Here is a 24,677-nt window from a genome sequence, read left to right as displayed (position 1 = left end):
ATGTTTTAAAACCTTTGCTGAAACATCACTTCTAGTATCGCATCATATCAGTATAGAAGAGAGGAGCATCAGCTGAGACCTCACATTTGTAGTATCCCGTCATGTCTCTATGTACATCACTGAGAGTAACTAATGAGTTGTTAGATCTGGAGATCTGAAACATGTTTTAAACCTTTGCTGAAACATCACTTCTAGTATCGCATCATATCAGTATAGAAGAGAGGAGCATCAGCTGAGACCTCACATTTGTAGTATCCCGTCATGTCTCTATGTACATCACTGAGAGTAACTAATGAGTTGTTAGATCTGGAGATCTGAAACATGTTTTATACCTTTGCTGAAACATCACTTCTAGTATCGCATCATATCAGTATAGAAGAGAGGAGCATCAGCTGAGACCTCACATTTGTAGTATCCCGTCATGTCTCTATGTACATCACTGAGAGTAACTAATGAGTTGTTAGATCTGGAGATCTGAAACATGTTTTAAACCTTTGCTGAAACATCACTTCTAGTATCGCATCATATCAGTATAGAAGAGAGGAGCATCAGCTGAGACCTCACATTTGTAGTATCCCGTCATGTCTCTATGTACATCACTGAGAGTAACTAATGAGTTGTTAGATCTGGAGATCTGAAACATGTTTTATACCTTTGCTGAAACATCACTTCTAGTATCGCATCATATCAGTATAGAAGAGAGGAGCATCAGCTGAGACCTCACATTTGTAGTATCCCGTCATGTCTCTATGTACATCACTGAGAGTAACTAATGAGTTGTTAGATCTGGAGATCTGAAACATGTTTTATACCTTTGCTGAAACATCACTTCTAGTATCGCATCATATCAGTATAGAAGAGAGGAGCATCAGCTGAGACCTCACATTTGTAGTATCCCGTCATGTCTCTATGTACATCACTGAGAGTAACTAATGAGTTGTTAGATCTGGAGATCTGAAACATGTTTTATACCTTTGCTGAAACATCACTTCTAGTATCGCATCATTCCTACGTGTCGTCACTTAAACAGATAAAACCATGTATCCTGCTTTCAAACTGATTTGTCCCATTCAGATCGTAATTCAAATTTGTAATAATAATTTTTTATAGATATGAAAACATTTCTAACACTAAAAAGGAAAGATGTAGGCTATGAAACTGATAATTAACAACCATGCATCCCACACCGTTTTGTTTCAGATGTTACAATGTGAGAAACGTCTACTAATCCAGTATCCCAAATTGGATATTATTGCAATGTCATCCAGTTTTCAGGTATGTTCAAAATTTCAAATCTTTAGTTCTTCACTACAAATAAATTACAACATTTATACTTAACAGAGAGAATAGGAAAATAATTAATATAGTTTTCGCTTTCGAACTATTTGGAATGAGATTAATACTCCGACCATCCAATTTTCCTCCAAATAATGAGAATGGACTGGGAAAGAAAAGAAATATAAAGATAAAGGTTATCTCATCCATATAAGTTTTACCTTGTTTACAATCAGTGGTAGAAAAAGATATAGAATGTTGTTGATTTTCAAACATTCAGATAAAACCCAATGTTATAGCCTAAGAGTTTAATTGAATGTCTTTCTGCTAAAACTGTTTGTATTGTTGAACTCTACACTATTTTTGTCATATTTCATAATACTGTACAAAGTTAAATTGTATTTGTATAGTTGTAATTCATTAAGGATTTGTTTACTGTGCTTTCACATGCATATAATAATTATCATGCGCCAGTAAAAAAAGTATTAACAAAATATATTAAGAAAAGTTGTTGGCGAGTTTTAAAGAATTTCTGATTTTCCCAGAAAGACTGACATGTTGGACACTGTGTGATTTGACTGACTAGAGTGAGATTTGGTAGTTTCGAGTTATTTACAGGTAAATAAATAGCAGAGAAAATGCAGAAGTGTTTTAACACCGAGGTTTATCCATTGTAACGAATTTTTATGTGTGAAAACATTAGACAACTGTGTGAACCAATTCGAGTTAAACCAAAGAACGTTACAATGTTAGATTTATGTTGAAAACGTTAAATATTGTAATACCTCGAAAACAATAAATGTTTACATGCCATGTTTTGGTTATTTAGCTACACCTGGGGGTTGCTACCTCTGTGCTTATGCCTGACTCTAATTTTTGGGACAAGTAAGTAGTCTCCTTATACAACATAGGTACACATCGTATCAAGTATAAAACTAAAGCATAGGTAACAGAAATTTTTTAAATGTTAGCCTATATTAGACGATCCTTTTTCAATATATATAAAATTTGGAAAAAAACCATAAATATTGTACATTAATTGTTTTTTTTCTTGTTACCAGTATGGTATTAAAATACATTTAAATATACCAAAAAAGTGACAAGTGAGCTTACGTCGACTTTGATCCCATCAAGAGCGAAAACTCTCGTGGGCGGCGTCTCTCCCGGCACGAACCTGTAGAACTCCGTGTCTCCTTGGTAGAACTTGACCGAGTAAAGGCGTTCTTGCTCTAGACTGAAGTCACATGAGAGGGTGAGGCTCTCCCCTACTCTGACTGCGACTGGGACCTTGAGAGTGACGTCTCGCAGACACCAGTGACCTGAAACACGCAAGTGGTGAGGTATGATCAGGAGTCGCCATACTGCACATGCTTTTTTTATATTCCAGACAATGAATTTTACAGTTCATTGGGGTTACATTGAGTTCTGAGATGTGGCATCAATAGGAGTCTTACTAGTATTTTAAAACCCTAAGGAGAAAGTACAAATGTAAATTCGAAAGAGTTTAAGAAAAATTAAAAACTTATTTATAAAATCATAAATTACGAAAATTGATTTCAAATTTCCTTTTGATTAATACAAAATAAGTAGGTCGTTCGCTAGAGAAAGAATAAGATGTTTCATTGTGAGAAAACAAATTTTAAGAGCGAATTCAGTCATAGATAATTTTACCACTATCTTCTTCGTCTGTCTTCGTATTGTTAATCAATTCGTAGGCAGAGGCCAGCCAACAAACCAACATCTTGTAGCTCAGATTCCCTACTTCATCAGGGTTGACATGAACTAAAGAGTGTTGGTCACTTCCTTATCTCGAGTCACGTTAATCCACGGTCTTACCCTGTCAGGTATCTTAAGTTTGTTGAATATTTTTATTAAATATTTTATTAATATTTTGTACATTTTTCATTCATTTTTGAGTGGTTCCACTTTTAAGATTTATTTTTACTCTACTATATATGGGATGTTTCATTAATGTTTTGCTGCCTCCGAAAAGTCGTACAAACATGATTATTAGGACTGTATATTGTATTTTAGACAGTAATTATTTGGACAGAACTTTTAATGGCTCCGAAGGTGGCGTTAGAATAACAACTTTAAAATAATACACACCCTAATTTCTTAGAATTGCTAAGTTTACATTTCCCATATTCCTTAACACATTTTATACAATATGCAACATGCTAAATGGTCTTATTCGCCTACAAAACTAAAAACTCTAAATTTTGAATAGTATCTGTTCATTATGTACTCGTAGTCTATAATGGCAAGTTGCTTTATTTTTTCTAAACGTAGATAAAATTAACTCTTTGGTATGTAAATTAAATTAAACAAACAACCAATCGCAATGTAAGCATTAAAACAGGTATCATGTTTGAGATTTAAATTTAACCTTTGATCATAGCTATTTTGTCTTATCAAGGTATCTGAACTGATATATATATATATATATAACTTAAACTATGTTTACAAGCTAGTCGTGGGATAACCCTGAGCATCCTTAACAGTAACTGGTGATATAATATCATTGTTTTACGTGAACCATAATCTCCAGGATCGTGTATCACCATCCCAGAGTCGTGTACCCTTATCACCAAGTCATGTACTATATTTCCAGAATGGTGTACCACCATTTCCAGAGTCGTGTGCCATCATCATCAGAGTCGTGTACCATACCTTCAGAATCGTGTACCACCATTTCCAGAGTCGTGCCCCGTCATCACCAGAGTCGCTCACCATCACCACCAAGTCGTGTACCATATCTCCAGAATTGTATACCACCTTCGCAAGGGTCGTGTACCATATCTCCTGAATCGTGTACCACCATCCCAGAGTCGTGTGCCCTTATCACCAAGTCGTGTACCATATTTCCAGAATTGTGTACCACCATTTCCAGAGTCGTGTGCCATCATCATCAGAGTCGCGTACCATCATCTCCAAGTCGTGTACCATATCTCCAGAGTCGTGTAACATATCTCCAGAGTCTTTACGTTTGATGAGTCGGGTTTCTTAGCGATGGATTAGATTCTGCTGTACATAAAGTCAATAGTTTTTATTCGATGACAATACCGTATTTTTAACTCTCGTAATATACCTTTTGTATATGCAATTACATGATAAATCACTTTCCCTTTGTATTTGTAACATTTACTGTAAGCTTGGTATATAAGAACAAATAAGAATGAAATAGACATGGGGTGATCTAAAACAACGTCTCAAGGCACAGCTCGTAGTAACTGAAGAAAGTCTCAGAAAAGGCTATGTTTCCCTCCAACCATTAGCAAACTGTGTACAGAGTGGCAAAGCTATGACGGTGAAAATCGAAGTGCGAAGTCTGGAAGCCACGTGATTATTGAAACTTTTCATTAGTTCGTGTTTATCCGACGAGGCAGGAACTGACTGTATCGAGTTTTAATTAAACTCGCATCAGTAGCGTCATTATAATAATAGAGTCAGTCTCGTTTGTGATAATCGTGGCAACATTTCTGTCTCATAAATCATTCTACAGCACAGTGTGTTTGAAAACTAGCAGTATGTTTCAGGCTGTAATGTATAACATAATTTAAAAAGTAGTGCTCACTTATTACAAATCAAAGGAATAAAATCTCCAATTAGAGAAAACTTATTTTCTCAATCGCAATACAGAAATTACGGTATTGTCTACGATTAGTTCCATATATTATTCACTACTAATAGTTTACTTACCCGTTAGTTGTCTACGATTAGTTCCATATATTATTCACTACTAATAGTTTACTTACCCGTTAGTTGTCTACGATTAGTTCCATATATTATTCACTACTAATAGTTTACTTACCCGTTAGTTGTCTACGATTAGTTCCATATATTATTCACTACTAATAGTTTACTTACCCGTTAGTTGTCTACGATTAGTTCCATATATTATTCACTACTAATAGTTTACTTACCCGTTAGTTGTCTACGATTAGTTCCATATATTATTCACTACTAATAGTTTACTTACCCGTTAGTTGTCTACGATTAGTTCCATATATTATTCACTACTAATAGTTTACTTACCCATTAGTTGTCTATGATTAGTTGCATATATTATTCACAACTAATAGTTTACTTACCCATTAGTTGTCTACGATTAGTTCCATATATTATTCACAACTAATAGTTTACTTACCCATTAGTTGTCTACGATTAGTTCCATATATTATTCACTACTAATAGTTTACTTACCCATTAGTTGTCTATGATTAGTTGCATATATTATTCACAACTAATAGTTTACTTACCCATTAGTTGTCTACGATTAGTTCCATATATTATTCACAACTAATAGTTTACTTACCCATTAGTTGTCTACGATTAGTTCCATATATTATTCACTACTAACAGTTTACTTACCCGTTAGTTGTCTATGATTAGTTGCATATATTATTCACAACTAACAGTTTACTTACCCATTAGTTGTCTACGATTAGTTCCATATATTATTCACTACTAATAGTTTACTTACCCGTTAGTTGTCTACGATTAGTTCCATATATTATTCACTACTAATAGTTTACTTACCCGTTAGTTGTCTACGATTAGTTCCATATATTATTCACTACTAATAGTTTACTTACCCGTTAGTTGTCTACGATTAGTTCCATATATTATTCACTACTAATAGTTTACTTACCCGTTAGTTGTCTATGATTAGTTGCATATATTATTCACTACTAATAGTTTACTTACCCGTTAGTTTTCTGTTACTTTAAGTGAGCTGAATTACTGATTACATATTTTTAAATTGTAAAACCATCGTGAGTGGCAAAGGGTTCGCAATGTAAAATTCTTAAGAAAAATATAAAATGTAGCTTTTCTTATATGCATGATATTTAGATGTGTAAATCAAAACTTTTCAATATCAGAATTGTAAGACGTACAATTTGTGAACAATGAAAATGATAAGTACTTTTCATTATGGTTAATGTCATAACAAGATTAAATTAAAATTATTAAAAAATTTGAAATTTAATCCATTACTGTCGAAATTTAAATGTATGATCTCTGAGCCAAACATTGGCTTTAGAGTGAATAACACTAATGTACTTGAATGAGGGTATTAAATTGAATAAACATTATGTATGTATCAGCAGTATTTAAATTGAATTAATTACCTGTCATGTTGAAATAATAGCTTGTGAATACTGGGGACTGAATTTTAAAGGTGCTTTTAAAATCAGAAAATCTTTGAAAATCTTTTTAATCTTAGTTTTTTTAAACCGTATTTTTATTTCCAGGACTCACTAATGTACACATTTTTTATGCTTTCTAATAAATTTAATTACGTTGGAACATTTCTCAATTGGACATTCAATAAAATATACAGTAATAAAGGCCTGAAAGAGTGAGAAGCATTGAAGTGTTTTAAAACATAATTGATCGGAATATATAATTAGAGCTGTACTCTCTCAACTACCGGAGGCCTTTTATTGACATTATTTTTATTTCGTTAATCTATTTAAATAAGTTTATTAGTTTTGGTTCAAGAGTACACGATGCAACGGTAGTACCTACCTACACTCTAAAAAATAAAACCGTAATGCAGTAAAAACATTACAAGTCATATTGTATCGTAATGTCCTTATTCAAACATTTAAGCTTCAAATCCAATAAAATCAATTAATAAATGACTGATTTTTCCCTAAGTATGATAAGTTAAAATAAATAATCCACAAGCCTACTTGCCAAGTTTCATCAAAATCAGTTGTTCAGATTTTTACTTACGTTTTTTTACTTTAAATGGTCAAATTTTCCATTATTATAATTACCATTGTAGCACAGAATAACAATGCTTTACGAGTATTAGTGAACGTAGAATATACCGCTTTTATAATGGTATTAGGATAACAGAATATTCAGTTGATAGTACAGCTAGTATTGCTAAACTGATTTGAATCTCTCTAAACTAAAATGCTAATAATTAATGTTTAATACCAATCTTTAAGTTACAAAAATCATAAAATATCTTCTGTGAAATTAATAAAAACGGAGAGGTGTTGTCAAAAGTTATATATTTCGGTAATATATTTAGATAACACTACATAATCAGACTACGGTACACAATGAACCAGCAGGATGGCTGTTCTATGCTGTTATATCGCTCAAACACACACTCAGATAACAACGACACATAAAACTTAGTAGATGTACAACTCCCGCCACAACAACAGACCACGACATGTGCAATTAGGCTGAGGTTACGTAATCCTCACCCCCACAATAAACTCTACGTTATCAGTTGTGACGGTAGGAATATCTGACATCTGATCCTGATTGAAGATGGTATTATACTTATGTTGAAACGGAAATATTAAATTTTGCATCTGTGTACATTTGGTATTCCTCTAATATGTTTGCGCATTTCCTTTCCCACAAATGTGTAGTACTTTTAGACTTTAGTTTGTTTCATGATTTGTTTCGTATTATAAAACATGACTTTGCTCACACTTTATCGATGTTCTTTATTACGTGTGTTAAACAACTGACCAGTCTGTCGTATATACATTATTTGGGTAACTTGAACATTCAATTTGACATAAGCCAGTTTTTAAATTTTTCACTTTTATTTTGTGTAGTTTATCAGTCAGAATGTTACGTGTTGTATTTCTAGTTCTATAAGCAAGACCATGAACCATGTTTACTAATTCCGTATGGAATACTGTTTTGTACGGTGTGGCCTGTATTCAACGCATATATTTTTTCTCTTGTTGAGTTTAATTGTTTTTCATTTTATTATTGATCTAATTTACAAGCTTGGCCTCCATACTAGTTTTGTAGTCATTGGATCGTGTTATATCTTTTATTACATTTAATGGTTACTATAATTCCCGGGACTCAATGGGACTTAACTCTTAAAAACGTAACTTGTGACACAACTGCACCAGTTACTTTTTCATTTAACGGAGGTAAATATACCTCATTATTTATCAATGTAATCCATTATTAATGAATTTAAATTTTAAATTTACTCTTGTCTAATATTACAAAGAATGTCTACATAAGCTATTGATTGTTGTATGAGTACTGATTGATATCAAACTTTTTTGAATATTTGCATGTACAATGTAAAGGAGAGTGGCCACACCACAACCATAGATTTTGTTCTAGTGGTGTAGTACAAATTGTTCTCTATTTTTTTAATTTCTCTTCCCTACATTGTCTAAATTAAGAATCCTGTAATATAGATGGCAAAAATATTCTTGTCAAAATACAGAGAGAGAGTAAGAAGAACATTAAAATGAATTAAAAGTAAAGTATCAAAAAGAGTATTATTATTTTTTTAGTTTATACAATACAAATTATTTGTTACTGTAAACTTTCGTGATAAGTAACAAACTTCGATGTGTAACATATTTGGCATTAGAGTACCCACTTTAGACAACAGCCAGCGCGCCTAGACCGTCACAGACATGGTTCATGGACTCTTTGTGTCTGAGGTTCCCTGCCGCCACAAGCGCAGTTAAATATCGAAGCCTGGACGGTCAATATCAGTTAATGTCTTCTGCTTTTACATGAGACAACCGGTTTATCGCTTTCGTGAAACGCGTCTGAGGATCAGGTCACTCGGTACCCAGCAGTTCATGATATATGAACTATCTTTCCACCAGTTACTGACTATCTGACTTAATATCACGATGTCTAAACTATCCACCAGTAACTGACTATCTGACCTCATATCACGATGTCTAAACTATCCACCAGTAACTGACTATCTGACCTCATATCACATGTCTAAACTATCCACCAGTAACTGACTATCTGACTTCATATCACGATGTCTAAACTATCTTTTCACCAGTAAACTGACTATCTGACTTAATATCACGATGTATAAACTATCCACCAGTAACTGACTATCTGACCTCATATCACGATGTCTAAACTATCTTTTCACCAGTAACTGACTATCTGACTTAATATCACGATGTCTAAACTATCCACCAGTAACTGACTATCTGACCTCATACACGATGTCTAAACTATCCACCAGTAACTGACTATCTGACCTCATATCACGATGTCTAAACTATCTTTTCACCAGTAACTGACTATCTGACTTAATATCACGATGTCTAAACTATCCACCAGTAACTGACTATCTGACCTCATATCACGATGTCTAAACTATCTTTTCACCAGTAACTGACTATCTGACTTAATATCACGATGTCTAAACTATCTTTTCACCAGTAACTGACTATCTGACCTCATATCACGATGTCTAAACTATCTTTTCACCAGTAACTGACTATCTGACTTAATATCACGATGTCTAAACTATCCACCAGTAACTGACTATCTGACCTCATACACGATGTCTAAACTATCCACCAGTAACTGACTATCTGACCTCATATCACGATGTCTAAACTATCTTTTCACCAGTAACTGACTATCTGACTTAAATCACGATGTCTAAACTATCCACCAGTAACTGACTATCTGACCTCATACACGATGTCTAAACTATCCACCAGTAACTGACTATCTGACCTCATATCACGATGTCTAAACTATCTTTTCACCAGTAACTGACTATCTGACTTAAATCACGATGTCTAAACTATCCACCAGTAACTGACTATCTGACCTCATATCACGATGTCTAAACTATCCACCAGTAACTGACTATCTGACCTCATATCACGATGTCTAAACTATCTTTTCACCAGTAACTGACTGACTATCTGACTTAATATCACGATGTCTAAACTATCCACCAGTAACTGACTATCTGACCTCATACACGATGTCTAAACTATCCACCAGTAACTGACTACTATCTGACCTCATATCACGATGTCTAAACTATCTTTTCACCAGTAACTGACTATCTGACTTAAATCACGATGTCTAAACTATCCACCAGTAACTGACTATCTGACCTCATATCACGATGTCTAAACTATCCACCAGTAACTGACTATCTGACCTCATATCACGATGTCTAAACTATCTTTTCACCAGTAACTGACTATCTGACTTCATATCACGATGTCTAAACTATCTTTTCACCAGTAACTGACTATCTGACTTAATATCACGATGTCTAAACTATCCACCAGTAACTGACTATCTGACCTCATATCACGATGTCTAAACTATCTTTTCACCAGTAACTGACTATCTGACTTAATATCACGATGTCTAAACTATCCACCAGTAACTGACTATCTGACCTCATATCACGATGTCTAAACTATCTTTTCACCAGTAACTGAATATCTGACTTCATATCTCGATGTCTGAAGTATCTTTCCTCCAGTTACTGAATATCTGACTTAATAATACGATGTCTAAACTATCTTTTCACCAGTAACTGGCTATCTGACTTAATATCACGATGTCTAAACTATCCACCAGTAACTGACTATCTGACTTAATATAGATATTATATATTATAGACCCTGTCTAAACTGGGTCACTTGGTACCCAGCAGTTCATGATATATGAACTATCTTTCCACCAGTTACTGACTACCTGACTTCATATCACGATGTCTGAAGTATCTTTCCTCCAGTTACTGAATATCTGACTTAATAATACGATGTCTAAACTATCACCAGTAACTGACTATCTGACCTCATATCACGATGTCTAAACTACCTTTTCACCGGTAACTGACTATCTGACCTCATATCACGATGTCTGAAGTATCTTTCCTCCAGTTACTGAATGTCTGACTTAATAATACGATGTCTAAACTATCCATCAGTAACTGACTATCTGACCTCATATCACGATGTCTAAACTATCTTTCCACCAGTAACTGACTATCTGACCTCATATCACGATGTCTAAACTATCTTTTCACCAGTCACTGACTATCTGACTTAATATCACGGTGTCTAAACTATCTTTTCACGAACTGGTGTCTACTTGACCCCTATCACGACATCTGAACTAATTTTGCACCATTTTCTGACTGCCTGACCTTGCCAACTATCACAATGTCTGAACTATGCTTGCACTGGCTGTTTTATCTTAACTTGTGGTTGAGCAGGGAACCATACACGAAACGGTGGAATGTTTATCAGTTTCTTTACGAGCATATCTTAAATGCCTTTGATTCATCACTTTTGAACACACTCACACTGTAAAATCACTTCCCATACAACTTTTAGAATTTTTCTTAGGTTTTAATAGTTTTAAAATGTATAAATAATTGCTACACTTAAAATAAATTACTATTTATTGATTTTTAATTAATTTATTATCACTTACACAAATTGAATGAATACAATGACTTGTTTGACAAATATTATTGGTCTTCCGATCACATCATAGTTTGGTTATTTAAAAACGTGTGACAGACAAACAACCAAATACAGAATACTAGAAGGACAAACAAGGGCATTCTTGAGGGCAAGGGAAAGATCCGGGTTGTGATCCCAGTGCATAAAGTAACTTTTGTTCCTGAATATGATTGGCATCTAATAAAACTAAGCAGAAGTTATAAGCAAACTTTGTAACAGGAGATCAGTAACTTGTACAAAAGCAGTTATCATTTTGTAAATACTGTACAGTTATATAATATTGCGTAGACTATTATTATTATTATATCATATGCTTTAGAATATTCCCAAGACTGGTGAATACTCGTATGCAATGTTCAAGATTTTTGTTCACATGTATCCATTACCGGTCATAATTTATATAAAAATGTTTGCTTCTTTTTTTTAAGAATTCCATTTTATGTAAACTCATGTTCAGATTTTAAGATTTAGCTTTTAGATATGTTCTAGCTGCCATAAAAGACTTTAGACCTCAATAAATATCACAAGTAACAGGCTATATCAATTTTTTAAGCAATTCCTGTACGAATAAACTTATATCTCAAAACCATACAGTCTAGTAAGTAAAGTAATTAAACAAAAAATCTAAAGTTGATGATTGATGGATTTTATATGAACTTTTTATTTGTAAGCGGCTGACAGCGTACGTATTGAGTTTAACATGTTTTAATTAAACATAGAGACAGTAGCTTTATTCCATTTCCAATCGAAACCTATCATTAGTGACTTTAATGGCAATTACGTAATGGCGTTATATTGAATAATAATGATTACCGTACCACAGCACTTTCTATTCATAATGTTTTCGACTAAATATATAATCCCAATTAATTTCTATGAACTAAATACTAAATATTTAATCATTTATTAGTAGTTTCAAATAGAACTAAAAAAATAATTATGAGAAACGTGTCGTTTTCTTGCTTGCTAAAGCATAAAGCTTACTAGCAGGAAATGAAAAATTGTATAAGACAACGTTTATACAGGGTGTCTCGTAAAGCGCGGAGATAATATAAGTGGTTGTAAGGATTAAAGTAGAGTAAATTAATTGTATGATAAAGGACTTAGAACTCATAATCACGTGGTATTAACTTAGTTTTAAAAAAGAACTTTGTAATTTGTTGAAATAAATTAAGAAAACAATATGTTTTGTATTGCTAGTTATCTGTTAATTTGTAAAAATTAACGGCTCGACCAATAAGGATAACTCCATTTATTAATATTCGTTGAAGTCCGAGGAAGGTTTTGATGAAGAACAATTAGGAAAAGGTTACAGAATATTTAATACTTTGGGAAAATAATTTAAATATTTACGACACGTAACCAAAAGTGAGTGTCCCTAACATCTATTGACACTTTTAGCTGAAGTTCATCAATGATGCAGAAAGATTCCTTTAAATTTAAATAGTGCCTGATTAGTAGTGTAATGCAGATTGAAGGCGCACTAGTAGATAGAAGCGTTACTAGTTTTTAATTTAGAATGGACCAATGACGGATAAATCATATAATGCATTGGAAATACTATTTAAACGCTGTTATTGTACCGTTATTTAATTGTATTTTATATAATACATATTTCCACAACCCTTTTACTCGTTACTGGTTAATATAAGTTACATCCAATGTTCTTGGAACTAAATTCTTGGTGGCAATGTGGCAATACATTATGTTATTTTTAACATCTAGACTAGAAGCGGTGCTTTATTGTTTATTTGCCACAGTAAAACATTTAAGTAAACTTTGCAAATCGAGTATTCATTACTACAACCTCAGCGGTATCCAACCCCATGTGTTTCGTCCATTCGGTACATTATAAAACCCACATTTACGAACAAAGTTGTGCATGTTTACACACAAGGTAATCGAATCAAAGAATGAAAGCATTTATTCGTTCAAAACACATTTTACAAGTGAACAAGTCATAAATACAATGGTTGGATTAAACAATGCTAGTTAAAATAAAGAATAGTACAAAAAACATATTGACGTTATTAAATGTAGTAAGTTGCTACAAACATAGATCCTCAATCGTGTATGGCAATATTTACAGGAAGAAACGCAGGCTCTGAATTTTCAATCTTGATATCAGAAGGCAAGACGTTATAAATCCTTACGCATAGGTGATAAAGCCCTTCTCCATACCCCGTGTACCCCGTGGTAGAATGCTGTGAACTGCCAACATGGTCCTGCCTCTCGTATTGTGCGAGTGATAGGATCCTTCTTCATACCCCGTGGTGGAATGCTGTGAACTGCCAACATGGTCCTGCCTCTCGTATTGTGCGAGTGATAGGATCCTTCTTCATACCCCGTGGTGGAATGCTGTGAACTGCCAACATGGTCCTGCCTCTCGTATTGTGCGAGTGATAGGATCCTTCTTCATACCCCGTGGTGGAATGCTGTGAACTGCCAACATGGTCCTGCCTCTCGTATTGTGCGAGTGATAGGATCCTTCTTCATACCCCGTGGTGGAATGCTGTGAACTGCCAACATGGTCCTGCCTCTCGTATTGTGCGAGTGATAGGATCCTTCTTCATACCCCGTGGTGGAATGCTGTGAACTGCCAACATGGTCCTGCCTCTCGTATTGTGCGAGTGATAGGATCCTTCTTCATACCCCGTGGTGGAATGCTGTGAACTGCCAACATGACCCTGCCTCTCGTATTGTGCGAGTGATAGGATCCTTCTTCATACCCCGTGGTGGAATGCTGTGAACTGCCAACATGGTCCCTGCCTCTCGTATTGTGCGAGTGATAAGATCCCTTCTCATACCCCGTGGTGGAATGCTGTGAACTGCCAACATGGCCCTGCCTCTCGTATTGTGCGAGTGATAGGATCCTTCTTCATACCCCGTGGTGGAATGCTGTGAACTGCCAACATGGCCCTGCCTCTCGTATTGTGCGAGTGATAGGATCCTTCTTCATACCCCGTGGTGGAATGCTGTGAACTGCCAACATGACCCTGCCTCTCGTATTGTGCGAGTGATAGGATCCTTCTTCATACCCCGTGGTGGAATGCTGTGAACTGCCAACATGGCCCTGCCTCTCGTATTGTGCGAGTGATAGGATCCTTCTTCATACCCCGTGGTGGAATGCTGTGAACTGCCAACATGGCCCTGCCTCTCGTATTGTGCGAGTGATAAGGATCCTTCTTCATACCCCGTGGTGGAATGCTGTGAACTGCCAACATAGCCCTGCCTCTCGTATTGTGCGAGTGATAAGACCCTTCTTCATACCCCGTGGTGGAATGCTGTGAACTGCCAACATGACCCTGCCTCTCGTATTGTGCGAGTGATAAGATCCTTCTTCATACCCCGTGGTGGAATGCTGTGAACTGCCAACATGGCCCTGCCTCTCGTATTGTGCGAGTGATAAGACCCTTCTTCATACCCCGTGGTGGAATGCTGTGAACTGCCAACATGGCCCTGCCTCTCGTATTGTGCGAGTGATAAGATCCCTCTTCATACCCCGTGGTGGAATGCTGTGAACTGCCAACATGGCCCTGCCTCTCGTATTGTGCGAGTGATAAGATCCTTCTTCATACCCCGTGGTGGAATGCTGTGAACTGCCAACATGGCCCTGCCTCTCGTATTGTGCGAGTGATAAGATCCCTCTTCATACCCCGTGGTGGAATGCTGTGAACTGCCAACATAGCCCTGCCTCTCGTATTGTGCGAGTGATAAGATCCTTCTTCATACCCCGTGGTGGAATGCTGTGAACTGCCAACATGGCCCTGCCTCTCGTATTGTGCGAGTGATAAGATCCTTCTTCATACCCCGTGGTGGAATGCTGTGAACTGCCAACATGGCCCTGCCTCTCGTATTGTGCGAGTGATAAGATCCTTCTTCATACCCCGTGGTGGAATGCTGTGAACTGCCAACATGGCCCTGCCTCTCGTATTGTGCGAGTGATAAGATCCTTCTTCATACCCCGTGGTGGAATGCTGTGAACTGCCAACATGGCCCTGCCTCTCGTATTGTGCGAGTGATAAGATCCCTCTTCATACCCCGTGGTGGAATGCTGTGAACTGCCAACATGGCCCTGCCTCTCGTATTGTGCGAGTGATAAGATCCTTCTTCATACCCCGTGGTGGAATGCTGTGAACTGCCAACATGGCCCTGCCTCTCGTATTGTGCGAGTGATAAGATCCTTCTTCATACCCCGTGGTGGAATGCTGTGAACCGCCAACATAGCCCTGCCTCTCGTATTGTGCGAGTGATAAGATCCTTCTTCATACCCCGTGGTGGAATGCTGTGAACTGCCAACATGGCCCTGCCTTTCGTATTGTACTAGTGATAAGACCTACTGACAGTGAAGAGTCTAGGGTTCTTTCTAACAAAACTGCAGCACTCACAACCCATCAAGCCTACAATGGTCATATTTTAAGTGATTTAAAATGAGGCCTGTTAAGCTTTAAAACAGTTCTAATGCACAATTTCTGCTTTCTACAAATTCTAATAACATTCTTGCCATTTGGGAACCCCAAAATATTACCCCATATCGTAGTATAGATTCTACGTTGGAGAGGTATACGCTAAGGAATACCCGAAGACTACAGACTCGGGAGAGGCGGTCCAGAGTAAAGTACATGGAACGAAGACGCCGAAAAACGTGTTCTACGTGGTGTCCCAACTGGGTGACTTATCCACGTAGAGACCAAGAAGCACGGTAGAAAAGTGACGATTTATCGGTAGGAAATTGAAGATGATCCACTACGTTCTGCTACAGTTCAGGGATAGCCCACTCAATTTTTCTGACTGGATGACTGAAGAGTATGATGACTGAGGTACCTGAAGCGTGCAGTCATCAGCGTACGTGACCATTTGGCCCTGTTTAATATGTAGAGACGGATCGTTCATGTAGATCACAAAAAGTATTGGCCCAAGAATGGAACCCTGAGGAACTCCATGACTAAAAACTCTAGTTTCTGACTGATACACACATTTTTATCACTTGCGAGTTGCACAAGTTACATAGTCAGGGCGGTGCCACGCACACCGTAACGCTCAAGTTTGCCCAACAAGACTTCGTGTATAACGCAATCGAACGCCTAGCTGAGATAAAAAAATATTCTAACGGAAACCATTTTGTTGTCTCACGAAGTAAGGACAGAGTTAATGCATTGAAACATGGCTGTATTTAGACTTGATGAAACCGTACTGCTGAGGGCTGAAATAATTGTTTCTCTGAAGAAAAGAAACCAACTTTTCACATATAACTACAAAACTTTAGAAAATACGGACTGAACCGAGATACACAGCACAAATACATACAAAAACCGTACATTAATTAGACTGGAAGTAAGTTTAATCGGCTGAAACAGTCTCTTTATTATCGCAGTATTCTTTTAGTTGTACGTAAGTTATACATTTTCTTCATTGGGACAAAAAGGCAAACTATCACTACCTATGGCGTTTGAACAATCTTGCGCAGAAAGTACTGTAAATCAAAAGAGCCGAAAGTAGACGCTTTTTGATCGTAATTGGTTTTGTCCGTATGTATTATCATGATTGAGGCTCAAGGCATTTAGAAGATCACAGTTTTCAAAGCGCCTACATATTTGAAACTGCAAATACGAGACAGTTCGTTTGTTATATAGCCAAACACTATTTGAAGGCGCTAAGTTAAGATGTATATTTTGTGTTAAAAAAAATATCTATGGTTGAACTTAAAGCTTCAATTTTAGATCACTTTATAATAAAATACATTTTTTATTCAACCATAAACTATTCAAGCGACTGCGCTGCAATTTGATATGGAGATTCTTAAGGTCCCTGGGATGAATATATTATGGATATTCTTATTTCTAAAGTCCCTCCGGGCTACGCCCCACTGGTCTTTTAAGTAGCCACATAATCCTCTAAAGTTTTGAAATATTAAGTAAAAGAGCATTTCTAATGTTATCAACTGTTCTGTGTAAACATTGTTTATTATTTTAAATTTATTTACATTTATAGTGAGAGAAAATATTTTTTACGTCGTTTTAGATTCCAGCGATTAGGTAAGTACTTATCTATTTTACAAAACATCCCAAAACATAAGATGGTCAGAATTTGACTCCAGATACTCCCTTTCAAGCAGTCGGCAAGAACTATGCTAGATGAAAATTCGCTGGACTGTGCTTTTGTACTAATGTACTAATTCCAGTTCTAAATGTTCTGAAATATTAACAGTGTTTTTCAGTTAAAAAGGAAACAAACGCGTAGTGTCATTATTAACGTACTTTTAGTTGTACATTTTAAGCAAATATCAAGTATTAGATCTAAAAGATAATGTTACTATCTAACAAAGTAAATTAGAATAACCATAACATAAATATAAACTTTTAACGTATTTTCTTGATCGTGACAACAAGGAAAACTCAACATCGACATCGGAAATCAAATTTACTCAAACCAGTAGTGGTCATACCCGTGCAACGCCTACTAAATTGCGTACAAAGGAGCGGGTAACTGCTAGAAGTGCAGATATAAGAGACAATGTAGTCTGGCACTTACTTTACATTTAAACACTGTTATTAAACCTAAATTATTTGTATTTTTACAAAAGTGGGGTTATCAGAGCTGTGTATGTATGTATAATTTTTGATCAGAAAATAGGCTAAATCAGCAATGAAAAAACACTAGTATGAAAGTACATTACAATTACCATAAATATACCAGTTTTAAAATCTTTTCTTGATCTAAGGAAGAGGGGAAACTTAACATTAGCATCGGAAATATAATTCACACGAACCAAAAGTCTTCATACAGGTTTGCACCGTAGGTTGTATAAAAGCATCCGTGTAGAAGTATTGCTTTTCACACGGGCAATTAAATGTGGCATGGTCTCGAGTGGGCAGACCATTCAGTTTGTTTGTGTTAGCTAAATATTGGCTAGCAAACAATATTGTAGTATACACTGCGTTAAGGGATTGGTGTTGTAATTAGTAATATTATCATTTGGATCATATATGATAATTATTTATACAGAATAAATTATATTAAATGAGAAATTATGAATGTTTAATGTTTTGTAATTTTTATATTCCGTCATTATTTGTAGCGCTCCTTCTTCCACTCATACACCACGTTCGCACATACTAATAAAAATTTATATGGCAAAACAACATTTGCCCGGTCAGATAGTGTTTTATAACTAGACATTTGTATAAAAATTACATTTTCTGGTAGAACGTACAGTTTATTGTAACTAGATCGTAAAAATTCAAATTCAAATTAGTTTATTTTTATCATATACTAGCTGTTTCCCGCGGCTTCGCACGCGTCTCTTAAGCTTTGCCCGTATATTTCTTTGCCTTCAAATAGTGTTTGGATATTTTAATATATGTAACTACTGTGTTGTAATTGCAGTTTATAATGTGCAGGCGCTTTGATAACTTTTATATCTTGCAGTACAGCCTGGTGGTTAGTTACATCAATGGGCATTGCGTATAAACCTTCTACATAGAAAAATACAAATTTTCATAGTGATCGGTCCAATAGTTTCTGAGTCTATAAAGGACAAACACACAAACATTCATTTTTATATATTATGATTGCAGAAACAGTTTAAACGAAATTTGTCGTTTCTCTTAAGCTTACTCTATGCTTTAAAACTATAAGTGTAAAGAAATTTATATATAAATATATTTTTTGTCGCATTATATATGTTTACAAAGAACAGCTGATTAAAAATTTGAAAAGACTCTTTCACTTAATAACATATGTTTGCTGCAATGCATTTCTTACGGGTATTTCTGTAACCAGTGGGGCGGAATCCTGAATCGGGAAAGGGATAAAAAGTATCCTATAACCTTCTACAGATCAAGACGAACAAATTAAAAAAAAAATTAGGCGAATCCGTCCAGCCGTTTGTGAGTGATGCTGTTACACACGAACAGTTTCATTTTTATATATATAGATAATGTACAAAAGGGCGAATTTAGAGCCATAAGGCCCTGTATTACAATTGAACCTGTAGTACAATTGACCCTGTATTACAATTGACCCTGTAGTACAATTGACCCTGTAGTACAATTGACCCTGTAGTACAATTGACCCTGTAGTACAATTGACCCTGTATTACAATTGACCCTGTAGTACAATTGACCCTGTAGTACAATTGACCCTGTAGTACAATTGACCCTGTCTTACAATTAAAAATTACAACAGTAAGAAAGTGGCTGTGAGGTGTTTTTCACGATGCAGATTTAGCGGGCCAATTTCACTAATATCTCATGACCACTATATGATATGATATGATGTTGTATCAAAAATAACTACAAACTTACACTATTACTCCAATTTAAATTGAAATAATAATATTTGTAGATAATGCAGTTTGAGTTATTTTACTTAGCATTTAATGAGCACATGAGTAGTTTTTCATATCGATATTGAAAACTATAATGGTCATTTTGTGAACAATCTGTATCTTTAAATATTACTAAATGTTAATAAAAACACTACTTTTTTCAAATTGTTTATTTTTTGGACGAGGCCTTTCGAAACCAAAGGTGTCATCTTCAGGCAACTCCACCTGAAGATGAAACCTTTGGTTTCGAAAGGCTTCGTCCAAAAAATAAACAATTTGGAAAAAAAGTAATGTTTTTATTAACATTTAGTAATATTTAAAGAATTTTCCAATTGCTCCAAGAGTCTACAACCTGTATCTTAATAAAACTCAATGTTTAGTTTTTTAAAACCATTAAAGATATATTAAAAAATAATTGTACCTGATTGATTGTAACCTTTATACAGGAGAAATGCCATTAGAGTAGAACAATTAATGTGATTCTCAGTTATGCTTTTTTATGCGTGAAGTATAAAATTATAATAATAATGATTATTATATTACGTACTTACATCTGCAATAACAATCGGAATGTAAAATCTGAGCCATCAATCAGACAAACAGAGAAAGATAGACTAAAATAATAAAATAAATTTCTTTCTAATTTCACACGTGCTTTGTGAAGCACATGAAATGTATAAATGCATGTAATACAATAAAATTATTGAATAAAGACTTTCTGAACTTTGAACTATGACTACAGACAGACAGACAGACGGGCAGAGTATACTTCTCTCTATGGCATTTCTATGTTTGTAATATTTGAAGAGTGAAAACATAAATACTTTTAATTTAATTAATTTTAGCGCTGTAAAGGCGTAGGAGAGTAACAATCTTGATAAGCCTCATCGCCTGTTATTGCTAGTGAGAATAACATCATGCAGCAAACTCACCCTGCACTGCGAGTATCAACAACCAAAAAACTTCCATGAGCAAAGTTTTGTGGAGTACCCAGTTTCAACAAAACTTCATTAAACTCATAGTCTGACTTGGTTGAAGAGTTTAGCAGTAGTATTGCAGACAAAATTGTGTTTGCGTATTTATAAATGCGTAACTATATTGTACCACACTAACCACGTATTTGCCCCCACTTTAAATAATCACACATAATTCGTCACCTCATGCTGAGGGCGCGATACACGAAACCTCCCCTCCGACATCCAGTGTTCGACTGAGAAGTGAAGAGAGGAACAGAGGAGAGTACAGCAGCTCTCTCTCCTCCCCCAGACCCACAACCACCCTTCCCACTAACACGTTCTGTTAACGAGACACTACTTCTCACGCACGGCTAGCGCTCAAACAAGCGATTCCAGGAGCGTTCGAATTAAAACCTGTCGCCGATTTCCCATTGTGGTATGGCGACTAGGGTTCAAAAAGTGTAAATAAATGATCTCGCTGAATTTGAGTTTAAAACATGCGTTGTAGTGTATTTCATTTTTGAGACTTTTATTTGGCCACATATACTCTCTGTCTGCTATGGGTATTTGAATTCATTGGCTGAGCGGCAGCAAATCCTATCACTTAGTAGGACATATCGAGAACGAATGTTGAGATAGACATTTTGCAGGCAACTCCATTTAGTATGCAAGATGAAGTTTGGAAGGACGTGGCTCATGCTGTTCATAGGGAAGCAGCCTCTTACTAAAATTTGTGATCTGGTGAATTCCTTTCTTGCATTAGAATTTCACGGATTAAAACAATACCATAACGTGAAAAACTCGTGTCAATCCGTTGAAGATTTATAATTTCAAATACTGAAAATATAAGAGGCTTCATAATTACAATAAGGTAAATATTTATTTACGATTTCCATGAATAAAACATTAAATGTACCAATAAAAGTCGTTAATTTATCAACTACCTCCTTCTCCAGAATGTTGGATAAGATGGTAAAATTGATATACGCCTAAAGTGGGATACGAAATGGGGGTTCTTTGAGTATGGGTGTAATGATACTGTGCTTCCAAGTTGTAGGAAAGAGACCTGACATAAGCGACAGGTTGACCAAATGAGTAGCTAGTATATAAATTTATTGTTGTAGCTTATACAACGGTGACTAGAGGTTACAAAATTATTGTTTGGAAACGTGACCGAAACTACTCGTATAAAATCATGTGTAAACTACAAAGAATAAGAACTTATTTGAAATGCGTGAAAATAGATTGTGAATGGCTTGGGTACAAAGTTTTGATTGCATACAAACCTGAAATGTATTTATACGCAATAACACGTGCAATAAACATTATTCGCTAAAGTTTTTAAGTGTAATATTCATAGCATTTTATAACTTACAGTGTAGTATGGCAAAGCTGATATCATTTATTTCAACTTGGCCATTCGACGTCTGGTGGAAAGAGGCGTGTGTTTACAGCCTGGTGTAAATTGTGAGTTATCGTCTGACAGCAAACATATAGCAACCCAAATATATCAAAAAGTTTGTCCAGTTGTTTCAGACAGTATAGCAACCGAAATATATCAAAAGGTTTGTCCAGTTGTTTCAGACACCATGGCAACCCAAATATATCAAAAGGTTTGTCCAGTTGTTTCAGACACCATGGCAACCTAAATATATCAAAATACTTGTCCAGTTGTTTCAGACACCATGGCAACCCAAATACATCAAAACTTTTGTCCAGTTGTTTCAGACACCATGGCAACCCAAATACATCAAAAGGCTTGTCCCGTTATTTCAGACACCATGGCAACCCAAATACATCAAAACGTTTGTCCAGTTGTTTCAGGCACCATGGCAACCCAAATATATCAAAAGGTTTGTCCAGTTATTTCAGACACCATGGCAACCCAAATACATCAAAACGTTTGTCCAGTTGTTTCAGACACAATGGCAACCCAAATACATCAAAACGTTTGTCCAGTTGTTTCAGACACCATGGCAACCCAAATAAATCAAAACGTTTGTCCAGTTGTTTCAGACACTATGGCAACCCAAATACATCAAAACGTTTGTCCAGTTGTTTCAGACACAATGGCAACCCAAATACATCAAAAGGTTTGTCCAGTTGTTTCAGACACAATGGCAACCCAAATATATCAAAAGGCTTGTCCAGTTATTTCAGACACCATGGCAACCCAAATACATCAAAACGTTTGTCCAGTTGTTTCAGGCACCATGGCAACCCAAATATATCAAAAGGTTTGTTTAGTTGTTTCAGACACCATGGCAACCCAAATAAATCAAAACGTTTGTCCAGTTGTTTCAGACACTATGGCAACCCAAATACATCAAAACGTTTGTCCAGTTGTTTCAGACACAATGGCAACCCAAATACATCAAAACGTTTGTCCAGTTGTTTCAGACACCATGGCAACCCAAATACATCAAAACGTTTGTCCAGTTGTTTCAGACACAATGGCAACCCAAATATATCAAAAGGCTTGTCCAGTTGTTTCAGACACCATGGCAACCCAAATACATCAAAACGTTTGTCCAGTTGTTTCAGGCACCATGGCAACCCAAATATATCAAAAGGTTTGTTTAGTTGTTTCAGACACCATGGCAACCCAAATAAATCAAAACGTTTGTCCAGTTGTTTCAGACACTATGGCAACCCAAATATATAAAAAACGTTTGTCCAGTTGTTTCAGATACCATGGCAACCCAAATATATAAAAACGTTTGTCTAGTTGTTTCAGACACCATGAAGTAGTAGAAGACTTTGTTGGTTTCACTTCAATCCACTTCATATGAAAATCAACTATGATAAAAACCACAAGGACTCGGTCCTACTGGGCTGGTGTCTGTATCAAAAGAAAGGTTTCATATACTTTGATTCCTTTTGGAGTGCTCAAAAACATCGTTTTAGATTTTCTGTATTCATAGAGGCGATAATAAACTATTATAAATTTAAAATAAAGAAATAACTTCACCACCGAAAATCAATAGTACCAGCTTAAAACTATGTAATCGAATGCAAAATAATCTGGAAATCGGTTATTAGAACTGAAGATTTGTAACTATCAGAACAAAGTAGACCTATTTTGTTTGGAAATAAATTCGGTACAGTTGGACGAAATCAGTGAACTAAAGCGTAGTCTTCGTTACGACGACAAACAATGAGGAACTGCTACTCGTGTGAGTGAGACTCATCAGCTGACTTCCGGTTACGTCTCGCCAGTTTCTCTCATTGTTTCCGGTTTCTCGTGTTAGAGTTTCTGTTTATATTATGTTTTATTTCTCTTCTGGATTTTACAACAGTATTGTATTTCTATCTTTAAAATGCAACGACATATTTTTAGAGAAATAATATTTAATTCCTTAACAAAGCCATTTCTAACTATGTTTAAAACTAGCAGTTGCCCTCGGGTTCGCACGCAGTTTCACAAGTTTTGTAGCAGTACGAGCATATCTAGTTCGAGTTAATTTTATTTTTAACGCCAATGTTGAGTTTACCTTTTTTCCACGACCAAGAAAATATGTTTAAAAGTGTATATTTATGGAGATTTTAATTTACTCCTTTCTTAGTATTTTTGTTCCATAGCTTGCATAGTTTTGCTTTGCCTCTTTTCCGACAAGTTAGACTATATTGTCTCTTATATTTGGACTGCTAGCAGTTACCCGCAGTTACGCGCTAGTTAGTAGGCGTTGCACGTGTATGGCCACTGCTGGTTCGAATGAATTATATTTCCGACGCCAACTTTGAATTTGCTTTGTTGCCATGGTCAATGAAATACGTCAAAAAGTTTATAGATATGGCCATTGTAATATACTTATTCTTATTATGATTTGTTCTATACTT

At 35.7% G+C, this 24,677-nt stretch overlaps 1 protein-coding gene across 1 annotated transcript; it reads right to left on the bottom strand.

The window, feature by feature from the left end:
- Nucleotides 1-32: 32 nt before the first annotated feature.
- On the bottom strand, nt 33-21,070 carry LOC124368196. The gene is made up of 3 exons (XM_046825471.1): nt 20,814-21,070; nt 2,389-2,594; nt 33-954 (listed from the first exon to the last, which is right to left on the bottom strand). Exons 1-3 carry the CDS (start codon nt 20,848-20,850, stop codon nt 832-834), a joined length of 366 nt encoding a protein of 121 aa, XP_046681427.1. The 5' UTR covers nt 20,851-21,070; the 3' UTR covers nt 33-831.
- Nucleotides 21,071-24,677: the final 3,607 nt, after the last annotated feature.

The sequence above is a fragment of the Homalodisca vitripennis genome, chromosome 8 (genome assembly GCF_021130785.1).
Source record: "Homalodisca vitripennis isolate AUS2020 chromosome 8, UT_GWSS_2.1, whole genome shotgun sequence".
Lineage (NCBI taxonomy): Eukaryota > Metazoa > Arthropoda > Insecta > Hemiptera > Cicadellidae > Homalodisca > Homalodisca vitripennis.
The sequence above is the reverse complement of the archived record's forward strand: the minus strand, read 5'-3'. Positions and strand labels throughout refer to the sequence as shown.

Bases quoted from the DNA above. Each gene is read 5' to 3' on its own strand.
- LOC124368196 (XM_046825471.1), bottom strand. From the start codon at position 20,850: ATGGAAGTTTTTTGGTTGTTGATACTCGCAGTGCAGG. The intron at 2,595-20,813 runs GTGAGTTTGCTG...TGCGTGTTTCAG, and splicing joins GTTGATACTCGCAGTGCAGG to GTCACTGGTGTCTGCGAGAC. The intron at 955-2,388 runs GTAAGCTCACTT...AACATGTTTCAG, and splicing joins TTGATGGGATCAAAGTCGAC to ATCTCCAGATCTAACAACTC.